This window comes from Neomonachus schauinslandi, chromosome 10 (assembly GCF_002201575.2).
Source record: "Neomonachus schauinslandi chromosome 10, ASM220157v2, whole genome shotgun sequence".
Lineage (NCBI taxonomy): Eukaryota > Metazoa > Chordata > Mammalia > Carnivora > Phocidae > Neomonachus > Neomonachus schauinslandi.
The window spans coordinates 74622862-74650176 of NC_058412.1; the positions used below are offsets into that span (position 1 = coordinate 74622862).

At 38.2% G+C, this 27315-nt stretch overlaps 1 protein-coding gene across 4 annotated transcripts in view; it reads right to left on the bottom strand.

Moving 5' to 3' along the window:
* The window catches only part of PPM1B (protein phosphatase, Mg2+/Mn2+ dependent 1B), a 222833-nt gene that overhangs the window by 22865 nt on the left and 172653 nt on the right, over nt 1-27315 (bottom strand). For 3 of the 4 annotated variants that reach the window (XM_021701151.1, XM_021701150.1, XM_021701149.1), the window contains one exon: nt 1879-2738. The exons of the other annotated variant lie outside the window; for it this stretch is intronic. In XM_021701151.1, coding sequence (XP_021556826.1) covers nt 1879-2724 — 846 coding nt within the window. In that variant the 5' untranslated portion in view covers nt 2725-2738. The remainder of the gene's footprint in view (nt 1-1878; nt 2739-27315) is intronic. 4 annotated transcript variants of the gene reach the window in all.

Consider the following 27315-nt stretch of genomic DNA (forward strand, 5'->3'; position numbering starts at 1 on the left):
CTGTAGAATAACAAGTATAATGATCTCCTTTTTATAAAAATATACATACTAACGGGCAGGCAAAAAAGACTAGAAAAATATATACCAATGAATGGAGCCAACTTCAATGAGTGGCAAAATTTTTGAATGTTTCTTTATATGTCCTGGATTACCTGGAATTTTTTTTAATAGCTAAGTATATACTTGTTTTATAATCAGGGAAAATGCTGTCTTCATTTGCTAGTCAGGCAAAAAACATCTGCTTGCTTTTGTCTCAAAAAGCTGCAGGTCAGAATCTCTCCACTTGGAGTCCAAAGGGAAGACATTTTTAGAGCCTATTCGATCACCGACAAAAAATCAATACTTTTGTAATTAACCTATCCAGATAAGTAAAAAAAAAAAAAAAGTATACAGTATGCTTAAGGGAAAAAAAGACAAAAAACAAAAAAACAAAAACCTCTGAAAAGCTAAAGGAACCATCATTTAAAACCCTTTCAGAAAAAAGCTGCCAACTGGAAACACCAGCCCTTAAATTTTCTCTATCTGAAGTTGACTCTTCCCAATCTATGAAAAAGTAGTAGACACTTCACCAAAACCTGGTTATCTCCACAGACTCAGAGAACTTCCGAAACTTTCTGCTATGTCTGTACCTTCCAAAGCAACTTATGTGGTGGGGAGAAAGAATAGTTTTAATCTAGACAGAATAAGTAAGTCAAAACCTTTATTTCATATAGCCAAAGGTTAGTTTTGCCTTGATATCTTTTTACTCAGAGTCATACAATACTCACATATTCTAGGCACTGGCCAGATAACTCAGATTTTAACTGACTGCTATACAGGCCCTGTCAAAAACCCACCTGAAACTACTGAATATTTTAAAGACATTCAAGGGAATTGCTAAATGTCTGTTAGTCTGGATTTGCTTTCCCTATTACTATATCAAGTTAAGATTCACAGGACATTACAAAACTAAATTAAATGTTACTGATCCACAGGAATTCTTCCAGCATTATATTTTAGACTACTCTTTGGTTTTTAATCAGTGATGACAAAAACATCTATACAAAAAGAATTCTGGTATCTTCTACAAAAGTTAAGATATGTCATGTATCACTTATATAAAGCCACCTGTAAATTCCTTTTTGATTTTGTTGCTAGGAAAGAGCTTCTTTTACTAAACAATAAGAAATACACAATTTACACTTTTACTTCAGTTTTCATCTTAGCTGCTAGGAGGCTCAGATCTAAATTACAAAACCTGACTTAGCCTAGGTCTCTGGTTTATCTTCCAATATTATACATGGCTTTTGATCTTTTGTATATTTATTACAGAAATATACCATATACATAATTCATTATACTGCTTCAAAATCAGGCATAAGACCTCTGTTGCCGGGTGCCTGGGTGGCTCAGTTGGTTAAGCGACTGCCTTCGGCTCAGGTCATGATCCTGGAGTCCCAGGATCAAGTCCCGCATCGGGCTCCCTGCTCAGCAGGGAGTCTGCTTTTCCCTCTGACCCTCCCACTCTCATGCTCTCTCTCATACTCTCTCTCAAATAAATAAATAAAATCTTAAAAAAAAAAAAAGACCTCTGTTGCCAGTACTGAGAATTTAAATCAAAAGGCACAATTCTATATAGATGCCTCAGCCACAGCAACAAGCCACAAAGTACTTAAATGACAACAAATGCCACAAATTTATTAATTTTCAAACTAGAAGGTTGAGGCAAACGAGGCTGGCCAAAAAAAAAAAAAAAAAATTCTGGTGAAGAAAGTAATTTAAAAATATACAGATTTTCCCTAATGAAAAGTTTTTAAAATTTAAGTCTGGTTAATTTTACTTACCGTGCCTTTTCAAAATTAACAGAGTATTTTAATTATAACAAAAAGACTTACATACCTTATGTAAACAAGTGTCCACTACCCAATTGCACACATTTTCCAGGTCATCAGATACCTCAAGCCTAGATTTAACAAATTCACAGAGCTCCTCATTACTCATAACATCCCAGATCCCATCACAAGCCAAGATGATAAATTCATCCTCTTCTGCTCTTAAAATTTCATAAACCTCAGGCTCTGGAGAAACAAGTTGTTCTGTTGGGCCCTTGCCATCAACACACTTGTAATCATAGTCCCCCAAAGCACGAGACACTGCTAATGAACCATTAACACGTTGTATCATTACGCTGCCTCCTGCATTTTGGATTCGCTCCTTCTCCCTTGGATTGCAAGGTTTGTGATCCTGGGTAGAAAAGCAGACTTGTCCATTCCTATACAGAACAGCACGTGAATCACCACAGTTGATAAAGTAGATATGCTTAGGTGAAATCAGGACCCCCACTGCGGTTGAACCACTTCTGTCCATTCCGTTTCTGAGGTCTGAAAAGTTACGCATGTATTCATCAATTTTCAAAAAGCCAGTTCTGATGCCATTCTTGACATTTTCCACGGAGGGCTCAAGAGCAGATCCTGATTTTCCAGCTGCCCTAAAGTCTTCATTATTAGTGATGTGTTCTAATAAATGTGTTGAGCAGTAATTTGCTACTCGAGATCCAGCATGACCATCATAAACTGCAAAAAATGACCAGTCTTCCAAGCCGTGAGGAATACCTACAACAGCTGTGTGTGCATCTTCCATTTCTACTCTCCATCCTTGCATGCTGCTCAGGCCATAACGTAAACCATTCCCAGCACCATGAGCATTATGTTTCTCAGTTTTGGGTTTATCCAAAAATGCACCCATGTTTAATAATGAATCTGAAAGAAAACAAAAATTGTCAAGGGTTATATGTTTAAACCTGTCAGAGAATTATCTACAATATTCCATCTATTCTCTAGTAACTCCTGTCTCAAATATATTTTTCAGTATTATCTGAATTTACTGGAACAACAAAAAAGAAACCAAGAAAATTTCCCCATACATCCTTATTCTAGAACAGTGGTTTCTCAATCCTAGCACATTAGAATCATCAGACCAATTAAATCGAATCTCTAGGGGTGAGACCCAGATATCAGTATTTTTTTTTTAAGCCTCTCTGGTGATTTAGATGTGCAGTAAGTTGAAAAGCACTGTTCCACAAAGGAAAACTAAGAAACACAACCTGGTTAAGTTTTCTTAAATATTCAATTTATAAGAGAACTCAGGGTTCAATATAGAAGACTGAACCATCAGAATATTCAGAATGGTGCTGCATCTTTTCTAATATATTAAGGTACTTTAATATATTTCAGAAAGACTTCCAAAAGCATGTATTGTAAGATACTTTCCCCCAGTGATCCTGACAACCCCAAAATTTAATTAAAACATAAAATCTCCATTCTACAAACATTTGATTTTATCAAAGCTTTACTGTTTATCAAATTAAAAACTTTACTTGGATTGACTGAAATCTATTACTTAGAGTCTGTTAAAACAATGTAAGTAATGATGTGTTACCGAACATACTTAACATTGCTGAGTTTTCTAATCCGTGAAGCAGCATTAGAACAACTTCTACTCAGTGCTGACAGACTTAACAATCCATAGACAGGATTATAAAGTACACCTATGCATCCCTCTCCCTCCTGACTTCACTGTTATTTTAGAATAAAGCTTTTCCAATTTCAAATGACTTGGACTAGAGTGGTGGTTCTCCAAATAAGCATGCAGATGCCCTGGTAGTTTCCCACCTACAATCCTGGCCCTAAAACTCACTAGCTGTGTGACCTTGAGTAAGGCGCTTAGTCACCTGTACTTCAAATTCCTCCTGTGAATTAATCAGTCACTTTCCCCTTCTCCTCTCTGGCAAATGCGTATCACAACACTATCACAATACTACACTTCACAGGGTTGCAGTGAAGAATGAGTTGATACAGTGTGCTTAGAACAGTACTTGAAACAGAGTAAAACCATAAAATGTTTGTTATTTGCTCAAAATGCAGATTCCATAGCCCATCCACACACCCAAAGTTTTTTTTTTCCAGTACATCTTGGATGGGGACCTTCGAAAGAGCATGCTGGCGGGGCGCCTGAGTGGCTCAGTCATTAAGCGTCTGCCTTCGGCTCAGGTCATGATCCCAGGGTCCTGGGATCAAGCCCCTCATCGGGCTCCCTGAGAAGCCTGCTTCTCCCTCTCCCACTCCCCCTGCTTGTGTTCACTCTCTCGCTGTGTCTCTGTCAAATAAATAAATAAAATAAATAAATAAAATCTTTAAAAAAAAAAAAAAAGAAAAGAAAAGAAAGCAAGCTACAGGGAACATTAAGAATCAAAAGGAACCTCTAACAAACAAGGAGCCAAATACTGTGCAAGTTACACCAGAACAGCCTTGCTTGCTTGCGGCTGCTCTGACTGCTAGGATTCCTACCTGCTGTCTGTTTCCTTCTGAAGTCTCTTGCTCAAGATTCAAAGTCCAGGAAATGAGTGTCTGACTGAGCTTAGGTCGCTAGTACACCGACCGGCTTTATGAGGGACTGCATTCTTTCACAAATAGGTCATTTTTTTTTAAGATTTTATTTTATTTATTTATTTAAGTAGGCTCTACAACTAACGTGGAGCCCAATGTGGGGCTTGAGCTCATGACCCTGAGGATCAAGACCTGAGCTGAGATCAAGAGTCGGATGCCTAACCGACTGAGCCACCCAGGTGCCCCTAAAGATATTATTTATAAATAATCTTTATACCCAACGTGAGGATCAAACTTACAACCCTGAGATCAAGAGCTACATGCTGTTCCGAATGGGCCAGCCAGGCACCCCACAAATTGGTCATTTTTAAGTCCCAAATTGATATTTTAAAGTTGGGGTTGTCCCTTAATGATTTTTGAGTTTTACTTATTTTTAAGTAATCTCTTACACCCAGTGTGGGGCTCAAACTCACAACCCCACCATCAAGAGTCAAAACACTCTTCTGACTGAGCCAGCCAGGTGCCCCTGATTTAATTTTTCAAACATGAAATATCACATATATGAAAGTTTACATAATGTATACATATAGCTAAAGAGTAATAAAATGAACACCTATGTACCCACCATACAATTTAAGAAGTAGAACATCATCAAGACCACTGAGGCATCCTATTATCCTGAATTTTATCATCAGTATCCCTTGTAGTTTAACCATTTGAGGCATAGTTTTATATGTCTGACACTACACATTGATGTGAAGTACAATGTATGTTGCTCTAGTATTCTTGGTTTTGGCTCACCACTATATTTCTGAGATTCGTCCGCATGGATGCAGAGCCATAGTTCACTATATGCTCATGTACAATTTTTATCTATTCTACTATCAGTGAATAGGAGTTATTTTTCATTTTTTAAATAATAAAACAGTGCTATTGTAGGAGTTTTCCTAGAATATATACCAAAATTCCCAAGTACTTAAAGTATGCAAATCTGACAGTTACTACACATGATCTTTTTTTTTCCCAACAAAAATCACAAAACAGGGGCACCTGGATGGCTCAGTCAGTTAAGCGTCTGACTTCAGCTCAGGTCATGATCTCAGGGTCCTGGGATTGAGCCCTGTGTAGAGCCCCACCACATCAGGTCTTATTTTTATAAAATTAACTACATTGATGGCACGCTAACAGCTCTTTATAAACTCCTGGTTCAATTTCTTTGCTGCAGTAATTTACCTATGAATGATGGAGTAAATGATTTTTACCTTGAGTAACTATGACTTTCTTCCATAAAAGGTTGTCTTTATTAAAGAAGTCATTTACTATTGAAAATATACATTTGCCTAGCATCTCTTTGCTTTTGCTATTCACCCCCCAAAAACAGTCATTATTACTGAAACACAAGTTAGCAAACACTAAGGAGAAAGTATGTTACAACATCTATATTTTATTAAAATAAAATCAATCATAAAGCAAATCTTCTACAGTGTGTAATTATTCTGATACTGGTTTCTTCACATCAGCACTGTATACTGAAACACTGCATGTTTCAAAGACATGTGATGACAAAGAAATGTGTTTTAATTTTTTGCCATACATTCCATGTTATTTCTGTCATTTCGACAAAAACAGAAAAAACAAGGGTTTCCCCAGTGATATGGCTATCTTTTACTGTTCAAAAGAAACCTCAAAGGGCTTTGTAAACATTTATAATTTAGTGCAGTTTTGCACTCTACTGATGGCTTTATCAAACATCTATGAAAAAAAAAACTCAAAGGTTTTTATACTCAGAATGCCTAATTTTTAAATGACCTGCTAACTTGTTATGATTTCATGCTATCATTTAGTTACATGTCAAACAACACTGTAACTCAGGCAAGGTACAGTTCCAATATTACAGATCCATATTTCAAACAATCTTCAACAATCTCAGATTTTTTTGCATTTGGTATTTCAGATCTGATTGTATCATAGTTTTTACCCCAGAATGAGAACTTATACTGGAATTAGGAGTCTAACATTTTTTATGTGTATGCCTGTGTGAGCTTTATTATAACTACAATCAATCTTTTCTGATAGGAGTCTTTTTTAGTCACTTGCTCACTTTTTGAAGCAGCTTCATTAAAACCTAATCATATGAAAATCAACATAATCACAGGTAAACTTCAGTCACGACGACGACGAATACAAGTGAGAAAGTGAAAATTCCACCCTTCCTTAGGATCTCTCACCAGCACATCGGACCTACTAACAGTGTGGGAAGCCAGGGCCAATCACTGTATTAAAAGCAATCTGCCTTTTTCAAGACGAAAGACAATAAAGAGAAGTTCTAATTTTTAAAAACTTAATACTAATGGCTTGTTCTGTGAACCCACATTCAGAGATCAGTGATGTATACAATTCTGTGGGCCACAGACTTTTTACGAGATTGAGAATGTATGCACAGCAAGCATTATCTAAAGACTGAACACATCTGTCTTTTTCCATTGCCTTCTTGGAGGAAAATACATTAGTGAAACCACAGCAGCATAATATGACTTTTTCAATCAATATATAATAATTGTACTATGAAGTAAGAATCTGACAAATGATATTTTAAAAGGGGTTGTCATACTTGGAAGATTAGGGACTCATTGTTGTCTTTTATTTATTCTAAGTAATTTGCTTAAATCACTCTAAGTAATCATATTTTTATTTTTATTTTTTTATTTTTACTATGATTTTTTTTTAGGTAAACTCCAAGCCCAGTGTGAGGCTCAAACTCACAATCTGGAGATCAAGAGTCACATGCTCTACTGAGCCAGCCAGGTCCCCAAGTAATCACATTTTTAAAATCACTTAAAAGGTTTCACATGTGTTTACATATTATATAGCATTCAATTCTGGGATGGCCCTACAATTTCTCATTTATAATTAGTGCTTAAGTTCCAGCAATAAATTATACATACTTTTAATGTATCTGGCAAAAGAATACTTCAGCTTCGTTCAATCAATTGAAAATTACAAATAACAACAGTACAATAGTTACTCATTCAAATATTTTCCCCCCTTCCCTTTATTATTATTATTATTTTTAAGTAAACTAACCCCAATGCAGGGCTTAAACTCATGACCCCAAGACCAAGAATCACATGCTCTACCAAATGAGCCAGCCAGGTGCCCCTCATTCAAGTATTTTCTTTTCTTTTCTTTTCTTTTCATTCAAGTATTTTCTGAGTACATGCTGCATGCCAGGCACTGTATCAGGTACTAGGAATAAGTTGTCCCCTTCCCTAAAAGAACTTCTAGTCTGGTGGAAGATAAAGACCAGTATACAGATTATGAAGGCACCCTGTGATAGAGGGTACAATGGGATAAATACAGGTATGCCAACAGGAGGTGTCAAAGATAGCCTCATGTATTTAAAAATTTTCCAGGGGCACCTGGCTGGCTCAGTCAGTGGAGCATGTGACTCCTGATCTCAGGGTTTAAGTTCGAGCCCCGTGTTGGTTGTAGAGATTTCTAAAAAATAAATCCTAAAAAAAAAACAAAAATTAAAAAAAAACCTCTTTTTCTAAAGGAAGAAGCCCAAGCTGATACTTACATGATGGAAATGGGAGAAGAAATTAGACAGCATATACAAAGACCAAAAGAAGAGTAAGAGCACAATTAATTTGGTATAACTGGTATGTATGTGTATATTTGTATGTGAGTATATACATGAGCATTTCAAGGGGGAAAGCAGAAGCACTGAAATCCTAAGAATAACATTATTTTCACTGAAATGTCCATTATCTACTTATCTTAGAATCATAGATTTGAGAACTCAAAAATGTGTCATCCTCTTCTTGCCTGAGAAAGTAGTAAACCCATCTGACAACTGTGCTTTTTACTGAGAAGAACAAATATGGGAAAAAGTTATAGACGTCCTAAAATTTAGATGAGTTGTCTATAGTTTACATTCCTCTGTAGAATAAGCCTCCACATAAAAAATTCTAGTACCTTTGAGTTTGCTTACAAACCAACCCTGAAAGGGAGTAAGTGTGGAAGGTGGGCAACTTTTACATATAACAAATCAAATTTCAGTGAAGAGACTCGAAGTGCTGTTCACATACTCACACTGAAATATTACCACAATGTTCAAAATAAGGCCAAATATATGCAAATACACATAGTCAAAAGGTACTCACAGTACTCATCACCAGATAATTAAAACAGTTGCAAAACCGAATTTCAGGTTCCCTTTTTTCCTAAATCCTTCTTCAGCTCATTTATAATCGTCTCTATTCCTTAGGTCCAATGAATCCATAGGACAGAGGTTTTTTTCTCCCTTTCCCCGTGAACATGTCTAGGGACTAGAACTTCGTCTAAAGAACTGGATTCATAGTTGCTGGAGAAGAAAAAAGGCTAGTCTCTGATTACAAAACACCCAAGATTCAATGGATTATATTTACTACTATTTCTAAAAGCATTAAATACAGTGCACTTAGTTAACAATTATTCTGATGATAAATTCTCTAACAAGAAAAATTATCTGAAGCATTGTTCTTTAAAAGTTCCTCTGAATTTAAAGTTCTAGGTCCTTTGCCTTAGCTGACAGACCATGGCTGATTTGTTCCCATCAATCTTATTTCAAGAGGGATACACTTACTTCAAAGCTGCCCTCAGTTTACAATCAAGCCCAAATACATTTCACATTTATAAACAAAAGTGAGAGCACAGTAGGAAACACTTAATAATAGATCAAAGAATATAGCTTCATTTTTTCTTTTTTTTAAAGATTTTATTTATTTGACAGAGAGAGATATAGCGAGAGAGGGAACACAAGCAAGGGGAGTGGGAGAGGGAGAAGCAGGCTTCCCGTGGAGCAGGGAGCCCGATGCGGGGCTCGATCCCAGGACCCTGGGATCATGACCTGAGCCGAAGGCAGACGCTTAACGACTGAGCCACCCAGGCGCCCCTATAGCTTCATTTTTTCAAATAAGAAGTAACTTATAAATATAAAAGTGAAGGAAAAAGCAAGTATTGCACCAAACATTTGTAATAATGGATTCTAATACAGCCTCAATTCAAAAGCAGAACTATTCTACCATAATTTGGACACTAAATTTTTTTAAAATCGTGCCTTCCCCTCTCCTTAACTATCCTCACCTATGCAAAGTTACATCCTTCCAGAAATGTCAGATTTCAGTCTTACCTTTTCCAGAAATCCTTTCTCCATGGTACTTTACTAAACTTCACTAATAGTTACTTCTTCCCCATCCATTTAGTACATGCTACTTTGCATAATTAATGGTCCCTCTGTGTTTACCTCCTACTTCCCAAAATAGTATGTTTATTTCCCTGCCCAAAGAAGTACTGGAATAAATGTCAGAGGACTGTTTTTAATAATTAGTTTGAAAGAAGTGGTTTAACAAAGCAACACTTCATTCCCAATAAGTGATAAATAATACATCATACGGCTTTTACCATAAGGCCGTATCTTCCCTAGAACTGAAGTAGATTTGATGAAGGATATAGACATGCGTTGCATTATACTGTAGAGAAAGGCCACAGGCAAGAAGAAAAAAACTGAACTCATCATTCCAGTGTTATAGAAGAGCCTCATTCTGTCAGAGAGAGACTTCCAAGGAGGACAGCATCCAGGTGTGGGATCTGGGGTAATGGATGCTAAAATGGTGTCCACCACATTAAGGCAATCCAGGGTTTATACCATATGAATGAAACTGTGCATTCCAGAAGACAAGTAATCAACTAAATTATGTATTTGGTTATTGTACTATATGCCTATTTCCCTTTGGTTTTCCTCTATCTTTAACATAGTTTAAAAGTTTTTACCTTATCTCAATTATATTATGTCAAATTAAGGGGGAAAAGTCTCACGCCCATGTTCTAGAGAGGGCTTTGAAGTCACACTGGATGCTCTCTGTGTCCCTTAAGTCAGTAATAACAAGAAGCAGTAGTAATAAGGGATAGTCTCCCAAAGAGGAGAAAAACTTTGGCTTAAACAAAAGAGCTGAGAATGAAAGTTCTGGCCACTCCTACCTGCTTGGACCTGTTTTTGTTTTTAAAGTAACAGTTGGGGCGCCTGGGTGGCTCAGTCGTTAAGCGTCTGCCTTCAGCTCGGGTCATGATCCCAGGGTCCTGGGACTGAGCCCCACATTGGGCTCCCTGCTCAGCCAGCTTCTCCCTCTCCCACTCCCCCTGCTTGTGTTCCCTCTCTAGCGGTCTCTCTCTCTGTCAAATAAATAAAATCTTAAAAATAAAATAAAGAAGTAACAGTTTACTCACACATGATAGTCATAAAGTCATTTTAACAGTTCATTTCATGGGATCATCTATAAGGTTTGCCCATGGAAATTTTGTCATGAATTATAAAAACATCTATCAGAGCAGATTATTATTACCAAATGCCATAATTTACTGAAGTAATCTGGGAAAGCTTCACCCAACAGAAAATCCAGAAAACTAACTACATGTTTGAGTATACATATATCTAAATCTCAAAAGACTAAAATGGTCCCAAAAGAACCAAGAAATCTGTAGTGCGCTAGAAGAATTAATATTTTCTGATAATAAATAAAAGCATATTAACTTACACCCAAAATACAAACACATGTAATAAGCATACCGTCTTAAGACAATAAACTGAAGGAAACAAGGAAAAGAATGCCTTAACACTGGGTTTGATCCTGGCTCTACCAAGTATCTGTTTTCCTAGGGGGAAAAAAAAGAAAAGCTGTACAAAACAATACTGAGCATTTCTTCCTGTTCTGAAATTCTATGCGGTTAGAGTCTGGCTAGTAAGTAAACTACCAACTGCTGCCAACAAATATAAAATTATATGACATCGTAAGACCAAAATACAACTCACAATGGATAGTTTAGTACCACTGGGCAAGTTTGTATTTCATTTGCAATATCGGGAAAAGGTAAGTTAAGTATAGTAAAATAAAGTTAAGTAAATGAATTAAGGATTTTAACCAGCTTTCTCACTTTAAAGTTGGAGAACTTACATAGGCTTATTGCCCAAGGCTCCCAAAATGATTGCAACCATATCCTCTTTTCCAACTTGAAAAAAACAAAACCTCAATTAAGGCAAGCATGTTCTTCTCCTATGAAATCTTACAAACTACTCCAACCAGAAGTATTTATCACCTTTCTGAACTCCTGGAAGTAGTGTCACACACAAGCCTTATATTAAATGGTAGCATTTACATCATTCCAGATGTATTTGCCTATGTCATATAGTACCAAGTTTCAATTTCAACCTTTTATTCAAATCAAAGGCAGTCTTCTTACTGAAATTTACCATTAAACAGAACTAAGCTTGCCTGTTATTATGTTTCCATTATTCACCCATGGAGTTTACTTATTTTTTTAAAAGATTTTATTTATTTATTCATGAGAGACAGAGAGGCAGCGCAAAGGGAGAAGCAGGCTCCCCACGGAGCAGGGAGCCCGATACGGGGCTGGATCCCAGGATCTCGGGATCATGACCTGACCCGAAGGCAGATGCTTTAACGACTGCGTCACCCAGGCACCCTACCTTTTGGTTTTTTTTGAAGGAAGAAGTCACTAATTTGTCATGGTTATCTTTTCGAGAAGTTTAGTTTTACACTTTGTGTAAAGAAAGTCAATGCTGGAGCACCTGGGTGACTCAGTCGTTAAGCATCTGCCTTCAGCTCAGGTCATGATCCCGAGGTCCTGGGATCGAGCCCGCATCAGACTCCCTGCTCAGGGGAAGCCTGCTTCTCCAGCTCCCTCTGCCTGTTGCTTGTGTTCCCTCTCTCGCTGTCTCTGTCAAATAAATAAATAAAATCCTTAAAAAAAAAAAAAGTCAATGCTTCTCCATGTTGCTGGGCACTGTCTGCCTTGAAGAATGACTGTCGACTCAAGAAGGGGTAACATTTTGGTTGGGAACACCTCTCTGAAATCCCACAAGACTGTGATAAGGGACTTTTAAATCCATGGAGATAAAGTGAGTGAGAGCAGAGACAACAGTGAAGCCTGGGAAGTGGCAGAACCAAGACTCTGACTTAGTTAAACATGAAGCTAACTGTGAGGCAAAAAGCAGCACACTCACTGAAACTGCAGACTGGAGGCACTGCTGGAAGTGGAGGTGAACGTGGGGCTAACAGCAAGAGGACCAACTGAAAGTCCACTGGAAGAGGCAAGTGGACTTCCCCAAATCCTCCTCTCTGGGTCAGCATAGCTGAATGAAAGAATACCAATCCCTCACCCCAGAAAGAGATGGAAGTTTATTTCTGAAGAAGGTAAAACAGATCCTTTAGAACTGGAGAATACCAGGGAGAGATTAAGGCTGGAAACTAGCCTTAAAACATAAAACTAAGTAAAAGTTTACTCTAAATAAAAGATGAGAAGAGGCTTATTTATACTCTTTAGAATCTCACTAGTTCTACAGGAAAGATCTTATGTACTGACACTGGAAGATACTCAAAAAAATAGGTCAAATCACCCCATAGTGAATCCCACAGCCAACAAACCCCATAGATAGGCACAGAGCTTCCAATCAGCTATTCAATGTCCACTTTAAAAATATAAGCAGACAGTCCACGGCCAAACATAGAAGAATTTCCCTAATAAAAGAGAGAGGGGCCAAAACAAGCAGAAACAGGCAGCTTGGAAAAGAAAACCCTAGAAAGGGACTAGGCTGGGCAAAGAAAAGTTAATCACAAAAGGAGGAGGAAGGAAGCATGCAAGCAAACTCCTTTCAGAAAGGTAAGAGAGATTTTGAATCCATGAAATAACAGGATGTTATTAAAAGGAAAAATAAAACATTCAGAGGACTAAAAGATCTCCTATAAAGTGAAAACAGAATCATAGAAGAGAAAGCTGGGAAAATGAAAGTTGAGGGAAATGCCCAGAAATTATAGCTACAAGACAGATGGTACAATAGGAGAGGATCAGCCCAGGAGGTTCAAGAGCCAAAAAATGGGAGTAAGGGAATACAGAAAACTGAAGAGAACAAATGCAGGCACACCTTGGAAATATTGCAAGTTTAGGTCCAGACCACTGCAATAAAGCCAAGTATCGCAACAAAGCGAGTCAAACGAATTTTTGTTTCCCAGTGCACATAAAAACTATGTTTATACTATACTGTAGTCTATTAAGTATGCAATAGCACTATGTCTAAAGAAACAATGTGTATACCGTAATTTAAAAATACTTTAGGGGCGCCTGGGTGGCTCAGGTCATGATCCCAGGGTCCTGGGATGGAGTCCTGTACTGGGCTCCCTGCTCAGCAGAGAGCCTGCTTCTCCCTCTCCCTCTGCCATTCCTCCCCCGGCTTGTGTTCTCTGGCTCACTGTATCTCTGTCAAATAAATAAATAAAATAAATAATAAAAATACTTTATTGCTAGGGTGCCTGGGTGGCTCAGTCGGTTAACCATTTGCTTTTGGCTCAGGTCATGATCCCAGAGTCCTGTGGGTGAGTCAGGCTCCCTGTTCAGCGGGGAGTCTGTTGTCTTCCTCTCCTCCTGCGCCGCCCCCTGCCCCCCAGTGCTTGCACAAATAAATAAGTAAAAATACTTTATTGCTAAAAAATGCTAACCATTATCTGAGATTTCAATGAATCACAACCACTGGTCACAGATCACCCTAAGAATTATAATAATGGGAAAGTTTGAAATATTCCAAGAATTACCAAATATGACAGACACAGGGGCACCTGGGTGGCTCAGTTGGTTAAGCGTCTGCCTTCGGCTCAGGTCATGATCCCAGGGTTCTGGGATCGAGCCCCACATCGGGCTCCCTGCTCGGCAGGAAGCCTGCTTCTCCCTCTCCCACTCCCCTTGCTTGTGTTCCCTCTCTCTCTGTCTCATAAATAAATAAAATCTTAAAAAAAAAAAAATATGACAGACACAAAGTGAACAAATGCTGTCAAAAAAATGGTGCAGAGTCCAGCTTAATGCAGAGTTGCCACAAACCCTCAATTTGTAAAAATCACAGTATCTGTGTAGCTCAATAAAATGAGGTATGGCTATAGTTTATAAAAATAATATAAGGAAACTTCCAAACTGAAGAGCGGGCATGAATTTCAAAATGGAAAAAGCTCATCCTGCGACAAGCACAATGGATGGAAACAATTACCAAGGTACATTAAAAATTTCAGAACACTGGAGACAGGTATAAGAGCCTATAAGCTATCAGAGAGAAAAAGGTTTAATTCAAAAACTGAAGAATCAGAATGCCAACTGGTCCCAACTGGGTGTAATCCTATTTTGAAAAAATGAGGAAGTATGGGGGAGTATGCATATGTGTATGGTTGGGGTGGTGGAATGAAAAGAGCTACATTTCATCTTCAGTAATGGCATAGAGAATTCCTAGACCTGGGGGGAAAAAAAATCAGGGACGCCTGGGTGGCTCAATCAGTTCACTGTCTGACTCCCGGTTTTGGCTCAGGTCATGATCTCATGGATTGTGAGATCGAGCCCCATGTCAGGCTCTGTGCTGGGCATGGAGACTGCTTAGGATTCTCTCTCTCCCTCTCCCTCTGCCCCTAACCCCCTGCCTGCACTTTCTCTCTCTCTAATAAATAAACCTTTAAAAAAAAAATCAAAAAGCACATTAGAGATTTAAAGATAAATTCCAAAGGAATAAGCTGTAAGAATTTGAAATGGTTGGTTCTGAGGAATCTTCTCCAAAAAGAGGTGCCCACAGAATTGTTTGGTTCTTTAAACTATGTAAATGTTCAATTAAAAAAAAAAAACTAATTTAAAGAAGCATAAAGTAAAACAACAGCACACTATGAAATAAACTGCATTTCAGGGGCACCTGGGTGGCTCAGTCGTTAAGCATCTGCCTTTGGCTCAGGTCATGATCCCAGGGTCCTGGGATGGAGCCCCACATCGGGCTCCCCGCTCTGCAGAGAGCCTGCTTCTCCCTCCCACTCCCCCTGCTGTGTTCCCTCTCTCGCTGTCTCTGTCAAATAAATAAATAAAACCTTTAAAAAAAAAAAAAAAAGAAATTGCATTTCATACCATGAGCTAATTTCCCTAATATATAAAAATGTCTCACTAGGGATTAATAATAATAATCCAAAATATATAGAGAATTTCTACAACTCAACACCAAAAAAACAATCCAATTAAAAAATGGATAGAAGACCTGAATAGACATTTTTCCAAAGACATAGAGATGGCCAACAGACACATGAAAAGATGCTCAATACCACTCATCGTCAGGGAAATGCAAATCAAAATCACAGTATCACCTCACACCAGCTAAAATGGCTGGTATCAAAAAGACAAGAGAGGCACCTGGCTGGCTCAGTTGCAAGAGCATGCAACTCTTGATCCCAGGGTCATGAGTTTGAGTCCCACAACGGGTGTAGAGAATTCTTAAAAATAAATAAATACAGACGCCTGGGTGGCTCAGTCGTTAAGCGTCTGCCTTCGGCTCAGATCATGATCCCAGGATCCTGGGATGGAGTCCCACACTGGGCTCCCTGCTCTGCGGGAAGCCTGCTTCTCCCTCTCCCACTCCCCCTGCTTGTGTTCCTGCTCTCGCTGTGTCTCTCTCTGTCAAATAAATAAATATTTAAAAATAAATAAATAAATAAATACACTATAATACTACAGGTTTCTAAAAAAAAAAAAAAAAAGACAAGGGTTGGTGAGGATGTGTATTCACATTCATTTTCTGGGAGTGTACACAGAACTGGAAACCGCACGGAAGAGAAATCAAGCAGTTGGAAGACAGGAGTGAAAATGTACCCTTTCCATCTTAAAACATATAAATGTAATAAAATTAAATTACATAAATTTAATGCCATTAAATGAACACTAGTTCGAGGAAAATTCCTTTAGAGTGAATCCTCTTTTAGCAATCAAAAGCTCTAATTCATAAAAATCTAAACCTTTATAAATATCAATATATTGACACCCAAAGGTTTTTTCCCTCTGCAAACAAATCAAAGGACAATCACCTACATTAACAGAGTGAGCAATTAAGACCCAACAGCTATATCCTGTTCCATTTTAACATATCATTTCCTTGAAGAAGTAAACTCACTGTTGAGTCCTACTATTAAAAAGAATAAATAAAAACCTAAAGCCTACACTCAATGCATGAAGAAAACTGAGGTGCAACAGTATCTAGAAGATAACATCAAGCTATGATAAAGCATATCATAAATTCATAAAGAAATGCATATACCATGTAACTAAGGGAAAAATCCTTTTCCCCAAGAATTTAGAACAAGCGTAAATATTTAGTGCTGCTACATTGTAAATACAAGTATCAAATTCTACCTAAATGAACTGCACTTCTGTAAGAGACCAGATTTAAAAAAAAATTTGCATGGTGCATTTTACAAATTTATAGATATAAGATTAACATATCCTTCATCAGACACCATGAATATAAAAGCTATACTATGAGCCATGTTAGCAGAAATCCAGTATTTCCGATAACTCTTTCAAGACATTTCTTTGGTCTAAGACTGTAGTATAAGCATATTCTGAAAGCATTTGAAACAAATTCAGTATTAATGCAGATTTTAGCTAGCAATATACAGCTACATAAAACAATTTTTCCACATTTTCACAATGGCAGAAAACAAAAAATTTACAGATGCCCTTGAAGAAAAAAAAATTACGAAGATACAATTAGAGAATAGAATTGCATCTTTTATAGGGATTGATGTATAAACTCAGCATACGGCTAACATTACGTAGACTCAAAATTACCCTTGCAAAACCGTTAAAATAAAAAAAGCTAACCTTTATATAGGCCCTTTAATATGACCAGGCACTGAGCCTATATTAACTCCATCTATATCACTCAATTCATTTAATCTCTGCCAACACCCTTATGAGGAAGACATTACGGTCCTCATTTTATAGAAGGCACTGAGTCACAGAATGGCTGAGTAACTTGTCCAAGGTAAGGAACCCAGGCTGTCTGGCTCCAGAGTCCATGCTCTTAACCACCACCAACATACAATAGAGTTGATATTAAAAGTACACCAGGTTTGTTCTTGCGTTGAAACAAATCTGTTTCTTCACATGAACAAAAATATCTGCATGTCAGAGCCTTGATTCTGCTCTCTCTCACACACACACTATTTTGAATCATTAACAAATCCCATCAATTCTATCTCCAAATATAGCCCAAATCAGTCCATCTCTCTCCTTCTGTAGCTGTACCAGCCTAGCTTAAGTCATCATCACCCTTTGCCTGCACTACTACAATAACCTCTTAATGAGCGGTTCCACTTTTGCCTCCCTATAATTCATTCTCCAGGGTGATCTTTCCTAAAGGTAATGAAATCATGTCACTCCTGACTCCCACTGAATTTAGAAGAAAACCCAAACTTAGTACAATATTCTACGATCTGACCCCTGTCTGGTTCTTGAGCCTTACTTCCAGTAACTCTTCCATCATCACTGACTGCTGGCTAGCCACAGTGGCCTTTTCTTATTCCCTCACTACGTCACACTTGTTCCCCATCTCTGGACTTTTGTTTTTACTGTTTTTTCTTCTTGGAATCACCCTTAGTTGTATGGCTAACTCCTTCCTGACATTTAGATCTCAGCCCAACTGTCAACTCAGAGAGAGGTTCCCTGACTACACAATCTGAAGTATTCTCCAAATACCATCATGGCTCATTTTACTGTTTCACTTTACTCATAGCCTGCTGAAATTGTTTTTCATTAAATTTTTTATTTTTTACCCCAACAAGAATGTAAGTTCCACGAGTGGAGAAACTGTATCTATCTTATTCATTGTCAAAATGACTAAAACTAGTCATGCACATAGTAAGCACCTGATAAAGTATTTGTGGAATGGATGAATGAATGAATGGGCAAGTGAGCACCAAATGAAGCAGCACTGGATGATGCTCACATTATGGGAGGTGTACTGCAATTGAAAATGGCTGAGCCATAGTTCACAACTCAAGCTCATTAAAGCTAGAAAATATAAACACAACAGTCTAGATTAACATAAGGTTCAATACTCTGACTTGCCAAACATATAAAGTACTGCATTCACTAAGAACCACATTTTAAGAGGGACTCTGACAAAACATAAATATATCCCAAGCAGAAGAATGAAAATAGCTTAAAAAACACTTGAAGAACATATAAAGAACATCTGAAAAAGCTGGTATTGCTCAGACTAGAGAGAAGGTACAGGGCTGGTGGTGAATACTGAATTCTTACTAAAGAAGAAAAGACTTTGGGGCGCCTGGGTGGCTCAGTTGGTTAAGCAACTGCCTTCAGCTCAGGTCATGATCCTGGAGTCCCAGGATCGAGTCCCGCATCGGGCTCCCTGCTTGGCAGGGAGTCTGCTTCTCCCTCTGACCCTCCTCCCTCTCATGCTCTCTGTCTCTCATTCTCTCTGTCTCAAATAAATAAATAAAATCTTTAAAAAAAAAAAAAAGAAGAAGAAGAAGAAGAAAAGGCTTATCCATTTGTTCCAGAGGGCAGATCTAGAATCAATGGATGGAAGGACAGGTGTCTAGTTAACTTTAAGACATTTTTATTTTTTTAAGACATTTTTTAAAAGATTATGTTATTTATTAGGGATACTGAAAGAAAGGATGCAATCAAATTAAAAATTCGGAATTTCAGTTGACATGCACTCCCACTACCCACCCCCAACAAGGGATTTTTAAAAAGGCATCTCTCTCTATATATATTTTTAAAGGTTTTATTTATTTATTTGACAGAGAGAGAGACACAGCGAGAGAGGGAACACAAGCAGGGGGAATGGGAGAGGGAGAAGCAGGCTTCCCATGGAGCAGAGAGCCCGATGTGGGGCTCGATCCCAGGACCCCGGGATCATGACCTGAGCTGAAGGCAGATGCTTAACGACTGAGCCACCCAGGCGCCCCAAAGGGCATCTCTATATTTGAAGATGTCAATTGCTTATAAATACATGGAAACCAAGATGCACCATCATCTTGCTGTAAACTGCAACATAAAAATGTCAGTGCCCCTTCCAAGCTAAAGTCAGAAAGAGAATATGGAAAGAAGAGCAAATGAAGGAGAGAGAATTGAGGAACATAAAATAGAAATTGTGATCCCCACTAAAATGATTATCACTGAGACTACTTACAAAAAAAGTAAACACAAAGAAAAACAAAAATATTTGTACTCTTGTTTAATAATGTAAAATCTATGCATATAAAATATACAAAAATTAAAATGGTTGCTATTAGGGGCACCTGAGTGGCTCAGTCAGTTAAGCCTCCAACTCTCGATTTCGGTTCAGGTCATGATCTCGGCTCAGGTCATGAACTCAGGGTTGTGAAATCAAGCCCCAAGTTGGGCTCTGTCCTCAGCACTGACTGAGTCTGCTTGAGGATTCTCCCTCACTCTCTCTCTCTGCCCCTCCCGCTCTCTCTCTCAAATAAATAAATCTTAAAAAAAGGGGGGCGGGGGGTTGTTATTAGACTGGATAATATTATGAGGGTTCACCACAATTTAAAACTACTCTCTTAGGGGCACCTGGGTGGCTCAGTCAGTTAAACGTCTGCCTTCGGCTCAGGTCATGATCCCAGTGTTCTGGGATCGAGCCCCGCATCAGGCTCCTTCCTCAGCTGGGAGCCTGCTTCTCCCTCTGTCGCTCACCCTGCTTGTGCTCTCTCTCTGTGTCAAATAAATAAATAAAATCTTTAAAAATAAATAAATAAAAATAAAAATACCCTCTTAATGTCAATACTACTGAAGTAAAACAGGTACAGGGGGGCTCAATATGTACTATTATTTCTACCTTTATGTATGTCCCAAATTTTCGATAACCAAATTTTTTAAACTAATTTAATGCTGTCTCTCTAGGTTCTACCAAAATTAAGACCACTTCTTCCTCAACAACCATACTCGGATACTGGTGACTGTAATGAAATTTAAACTGCAGGACATGTAGAGAAGATCCTGCCAAAACAATTTCATTCTCCCTCTATTCCCTCATAATTATAAATGCCAAAAACCACTCATAAATCCATCAGCCCTAGGCCAAAGGTAAGAACCTTTAGCTGTCTCACCAGCACAAGGGGGCCAACTGCAAAGAGGTTTGGTCAGAAACCAAGCCTCTTCAGGGACAACCAGGTGACTAATTTGAGAGGGTTAATGGTCTTCTCACCTCTTACTATTTCAATTAATTTCTGCTCCAGAGACTCATTATAACAAGTAATCATACAATGCTTTTATCTTATTTGAGGCACTAAGGAATAGGCAAATACTTCCATGGTGCTCATTCTGTTGCAGGCACTGTTTTAAATGCTTCACAAACATTCTACCCTTTAGAAAAACAAATATCTGAAAAGCAAACAATTCGCAAAGAGACCTTCAACCAAAAATCTTTAGACACAGCAAATTATAAAATTTCAACCATGGATCTTCAGATACTGCAAAACTCCCCCACTCCTTCCTACAGCTGGCACACTATTTCATAGAGGGGACACATGGACATTGGCAAGCCTTCCTTAAGAACAGCACAATCTGTCAATCCCATCTGCTTCCTGTCAAAAGGATAAGGTGGTGTCCCTCAGGCCCATGGACACAATTTTTTTTAAAGATTTTATTTATTAATTTATTTATTTGAGAGACAGCACAAGCCAGGAGGGGGGTTCGGAAGTGGGAGAGGGAGAAGCAGACTACCCGCTGAGCAGGGAGCCTGATGCAGGCCTCGATCCCAGGACTGAGCCAAAGGCAGATGCTTAACGACTGAGCCATCCAGGCACTCCTGTATTACTATTTTAAAAGATTAAAAATATTAACAAATAGAATCTATCGGCATATCAAAAATATGTTCCTCTATAACAAAACAAATAGAAAAATGGTTATAGGGGCGCCTGGCTGGCTCAGTCGTTGCAGCATGCAACTCTTGATCTCAGGGTTTTGAGTTTGAGCCCCACGTTGGGTGTAGAGATTACTTAAAAAAAAAATTTTTTTTAAAGATTTTATTTATGTATTTGACAGAGAGAGGGAACACAAGCAAGGGGAGTGGGAGAGGGAGAAGCAGGCTTCCCGCTGAGCAAGGAGCCCGATGTGGGACTCGATCCCACAGGACCTGAGCTGAAGGCAGACACTTAGCCGAATGAGCCACCCAGGCGTCCCTAAAAATAAAATCTTAAAAAAAGAAACTAGTTATATATTTGGAAATCAGTAATTCACCATAATAACATCAAAAGAGAAAAATCTTTGTGTATAATGATGTTCGTTACAGTGTTATTTAAAATAAGAATAACTTGCATTTCTAACAATAGAGGAATGGGCCAAATCTATAGCAGTGGTTCTCAACCAGGGGAGATTTTGGCCCTCAGAGGACATCTGGTAATATCTAGAGACACTGTTGGTTGTAACATGTGGCACAGGGAGGGGATACGGCATCTAGTTAGTAGAGGCCAAGTAGGCTGTAAAACATTCTACGATGCACACACCCTGGCAGCAAAGAATTAATGGGTCAAATGGCAACAGTGCTGAGGCTAATAAACCTTCATCTACAGAAGTACTATACAGTCATATCCACTAAGAATTTGGGGGAAGCACAATATGTTCAAGCTATTCGATTTTAAAGGCAATAAAGAATCCCATGGGAATTCAATCCTTCACTCCTCCAATCACTCTCAAATAAAGCCACTTAAAGCAGGAGAGTAGACAAAATCAGGCTATTCCCAGTCTTCCGAAGCATAATGCAGAGGGAAATGGAACGAGGGTAAGTAAAGACTTCAAGGAAGCAAAGCACAATGCAAGTGTTTTATCTCTAAACTGTTATTCTTTCAAACATGTAAAGGGATGCAAATTTTATCACAGTGGCATAAAAATTATTTTTGCACTGAAGACATCTGAAAATCAACAGACGCTTTGAAAGGCTTTATCTCAACTCCACACCCCTTCTCTGCCTAAAAAGCAGAGTCCTCCAAAATCCTTGAACAGGACAAAAATCACCCTTCAAGGAGGCTTCCAATAACAAGAGATTTATTCCTATCACCTGCAACAAAGAGTCAGCACTGGGATGAGAAATCACATAAACATTGTCATACCTCTCATCTACTCTCCTAAAGACCTAATTTGTCGGGACGCCCGGGTGGCTCAGTTGGTTATGCATCTGCCTTGGGCTCAGGTCATGATCCCAGGGTCCTGGGATCGAGTCCCGCATCGGGCTCCCTGCTCTGCGGGGAGCCTGCTTCTCCCTCTGCCTCTGCCTCTCTCTCTCATGAATAAATATTAAAAAAAAAAAAAAAAGACCTAATTTGTCTTTCCTAAAAGTCTTGTTTTTCCATGAGAGCCTTTTTTCTCCTTCCCCTTCCCCTATTAGGGGGAACTCTAAATTCTAAACTCTAAATTCTAACCACTTGTTTAACCTCCCATGTATATACACAAATAAACTTTGTCTTTTCTCCTGTTACTCTGTATTTTGTCAGTTTAATTCATAAGCCCCCAACCCATGAATATGAGAGGGTAGAGGGGAAAGTCTCCTTCAATTTCATTCTTCTAGGCCCTTTCTTGTAAAAAATATTGAGAGCAAACTCTGCTAAACGAGAAATGACTACAGAAGAATTAGTGATAAACATTAATCATAATGAAGCAGAAACAGTAAAATAACTAACACAGACTGGAAGGTACTGGGAAGAAATGAAAGTAAAAGGTAGCGCATATGTGTGAATTTCTTCTTTCATGGGAGCGATGGTCATATTTGTTTGGAGCTATTAAATAAAATGACGGAGGTATACACTAAAGAGAAGTAATTAATCAATCAGGTATCAGAAGATAAGGTATTAAATATTAGAAGTAAACTAATTTCCACATCTTTGATTATCATTAAGATAGAATTTCAGATTATACAATTACAAACAAACCATCAGAGAAATACTGAGATTATAAAATATCTAAGTCATAGCAAGAAAAAACATGCCCAAAAGAAAGATGGTAAAATACTCTAAAATTTTCAAACATTTAAAAGAGAAAGCAAACAAGACAATTCAGAACAAAGACATGTCATATTAAAAGTATAAATCCAACTATTTAAAAGATAATTCTCAAACTGGAACACAAAACAAACTCATCTATACACTACATTTTAAAAAAACCACTCATTGGGGTGCCTGGGTGGTTCAGTCGTTAAGCTGAAGGTCATGATCCCAGGGTCCTGGGATCGAGCCCCTCATCGGGCTCCCTGCTCGGCGGGAAGCCTGCTTCTCCCTCTCCCACTCCTCCTGCTTGTGTTCCCTCTCTCGTTGTCTCTCTCTCTGTCAAATAAATAAAATCTTAAAAAACAAAACAAAACCCCACTTATAACAAAGAGACCTAGAAAGGTGGAAGATAAAAGATCAAAAAACAAGGGCAACAAATGCAATAATATATTAATTAATAGCAATTAGTATTAGTTAATAGCAACCTAGGTCAAATTCAATGGGGAAAAATCCAATTTAGAAGACAACAAATATAATCCACAATGAAAATTTAACTGTAGTGGTAAACCGAATAACACCAACCAAAATATGTAAATGTAAACTACAGGTAAGACAAGGGGAAAGAACCAGAAACAACAGAACTAATTTGCCACTCTTAGGCTATGGTAAATCAAACAATTATCATTATTTTTTTTTAATGGGCAAAGCTGGAATAACCTGAGCAACAAAACAAAGTGGTACTGGATTACAACCCAAAGTATAAAAATTCCATGAGTCCATACTGATAAAAATGAATGACTGAATAAATGAATGGGAGAGATCAAACAAATATCCAGTGCAGAAGAATTCCAAATAATTTATGTAGATACATCATACTCAAATAGGTGAACCATCACTTTCCGCCCCTTTCAGGATGGTCTGGGCATAATGACTTCCTTTTCAAAGAGTTCAAAATCGGTGCTGGGGTGCCTGGGTGGCTCAGTCGTTAAGCGGCTGCGTTAGGCTTAGGTCATCCCAGGGTCCTGGGACCGAGCCCCGCACTGAGCCTGCTTCTCCCTGTCCCTCTGCCTGCTGCTCTACTTGTGCTGTCAAATAAATAAAATCTTTAAAAAAAAAAAAAATTAAATCTAATATATATTAAATTTTAGTAATTAAAAAAAATATGAGGAAACCAGAGTAAATAAGTATGGGTTTAAGTTTATAATAATGTATCAATATTGGCTCCTTAATAGTAAGGGCTCAACTGGGAAGTTCCCACTTGGGGTTTCTCACATCATTGGGCAGATACTGACTGGGGAAATAGTCACCTGGAAGTTCATTTAATGGTTGGCAGTTGATTACTGCTGGTGAGAATTCAGCTGGAACTGTCCCCAGGAGCACCCGCATGTGGTCTATACAGTTTGACTATCTCTGAGCAGTCAGACTTCTTACATGAGACCTGGCTCTCCCCAGAGGGAATGTTCCACGGGAACCAAGCAGAAGCTATGTGTCCTTTTCTGAGTGTCACCAGTGCTGCATTCTGATGGTTACAAGCAAGACACTAAGGCCAGTTCAGATTCAAAGGGAGGGGATACAGACCCCACCTCTTACAGCAGAGACTTCATCTTTCAAAAAGGGAGATTAAAAAATAATTTACAGGGGCACCTGGGTGGCTCAGTCAGTTAAGCGTCTTCCTTCAGCTCAGGTCAGGATCTCAGGATCCTGGGATCAAGTCCTGCATCAGGCTCCCTGCTCAGCAGGGAGTCTGCTTCTCCCTCTGCCCCTCCCCTCACACACACACACACACACACACACACACACACTCTCTCTCTCTCTCTCTCTCTCTCTATCTTAAAAAAAAAAAGAATGAATTTACAGACATATATTAAAACTACCACACATGGCAGAAAGACTGGAGGTTTACTTTGAAAAAGCTGAACTATGAAGACTCTGAATTTAAGAGACAGCATATTTAGTTGAGAGGCCAGGGCAAGAAACCTTACTGAAACCAGAGATTTAAACTGTGAATGCTGAAACCCTCAGCCTTCTTTCCAAATTTATTTCCAGAAATATGTTTACAAACCTCAGGCAGGTAACAGTTCTGCTCTCTGAGGAAATTCAATAGTCCCAGAGAAAGTACTTACAGATTACTTACACACAGGATCCTCAACAAAATGGTCAGGTCACCTTATGAGCAGGACTACCAAAAACACCTGAAGATTACCAGACATTGAAGGAAAACATACAATGTGAAAAACAGAATAAATCAAAAGAATGAAACAAAAAGTAATCAGAAAGAACAACAAGTAGGAAAAAAAAATCGTCAGGAGAAGTAAGAGTATTCAACTCATGAAACAAGAATGAGATGTTATTTTAAAAAAATCTGGATGCCTCAGAGGATCATGCAACTCTAGATCTCGGGGTCATGAGTTCCAGCCCCACATTGAGGGTAGGGATTACATACATACATACATACATACATACATAAATAAATAAATGCCACTAGCATATATGTTAAAAAAAAAAATCACAGGGGGAAAAAAAAGTGCTCTTTAGGACTTAAAATGAGGACAGCTATATTTTTAATAAAAGATTACAAAATTAAGTCAGAAAAACGACCCCAAAGTAGGATTCTCTATACCTCTCTCATCCCCCACCCCTTCCCACACACACATAAACACACTCAAAAAAGGAGAGAATAAAACTAAGTTTTAGGATCAGTATTGGGTATAGCATCCAACTAACAGATATTCCAGAAAGAACAAGGAATGCAAAGAGAAGAAATTTATCAAAAAAATGATTCAGAAAAGTTCCCCAGCACTAAATCTAAGTATCAAGACTGAAAAGTGCCTGGCCAAACTGATGAAAGCAGAACCACCACAACAACAAAAAAAGGTACCTGAAATTTCAAAACACTGATAAGACAAAAATCCTGAAAATTCCCAGAGGGGAAAAAATAGGTCACACAGAGAGAATCAGGAACCACAACGGCATCAGAAATCTCAGAGTAATATCTGGCAAAGTAAAGATGCTCATAACTTCCTGTGGAGTTGTTGGGTTATGAGAGTATCCACCCTAGAGAAATTCTATACACGAGAAGCACATGATGACACTGATGCAATGTAATACTCTACAGAAGTTAAAAATATGGTTTACAACTACATGCATCACCATGAATAAATCGCAAAACAAAGCCAGCTGGGAAAAGATACAGACAGTGTGATGCTATTTATGTAAAGTTATAAAATGTACAGAACAATAAATAGATTAGATGGGTGAACAGCCAGCGAAAGTATTAAAAACATGCTTGATTAGTATAAAAACTAAAGCTACTGAACTACTAAAACCAACTGGATAATAGTTACTTCCAAGGAAAAAGAGAAGAGATGGAATGATAGTATTTAGAGAAAGTTGGTAACACTTTCGTTCTTTCTGAGAGCAGTTTGAAGCAAACACAGCAAAATGTTAATGTCCCTTAAATCCTGAGACAGGCACATGGATCCTCTTGTCAAGAATCAAATTCTCATGCTGCAAGAAAACGTTCATACTGTTCAAGAAGCTGCATACACTGACATGAAAATTCAGTACAACTTCATTTCAACACAATTAATTCTGCACCAATTTCTTTTACAATTAAATGGTCATTAATACCTATTTCCTTGACAAATATTATAGTAAAATTTAGTCAACCCAAAAATATGAGTACTTGCTCTGTTCAATTTATGGAGTGTGAAAATGCTATGTAAACACATATGTAGAACAGAAACTGTTTAGCCAAAATAAATGTCACTTCTGTTTTAACAGACGCCTGGTCTAACACTTATAAATAAAGGATCAACTCATTTAAATTTATCTGCCTACTAAATTTTGAGAGTTCTTTTAAATTACTTTCAAAAGAAAAATAAGTTTTAAAAAATGGAAGAGGAGAAAAGTTTCAAAAGTGCTGAAAAACAAGACGTGAGATTTACAGATTCAATATATTCCCCAAATCTAATGTCTTTAAATTTCTCTAGACTTATCAAATAACTGGGGCACCTGGGTGGCTCAGTCGTTAAGCGTCTGCCTTCGGCTCAGGTCATGGACCCAGGGTCCTGGGATCGAGCCCCGCA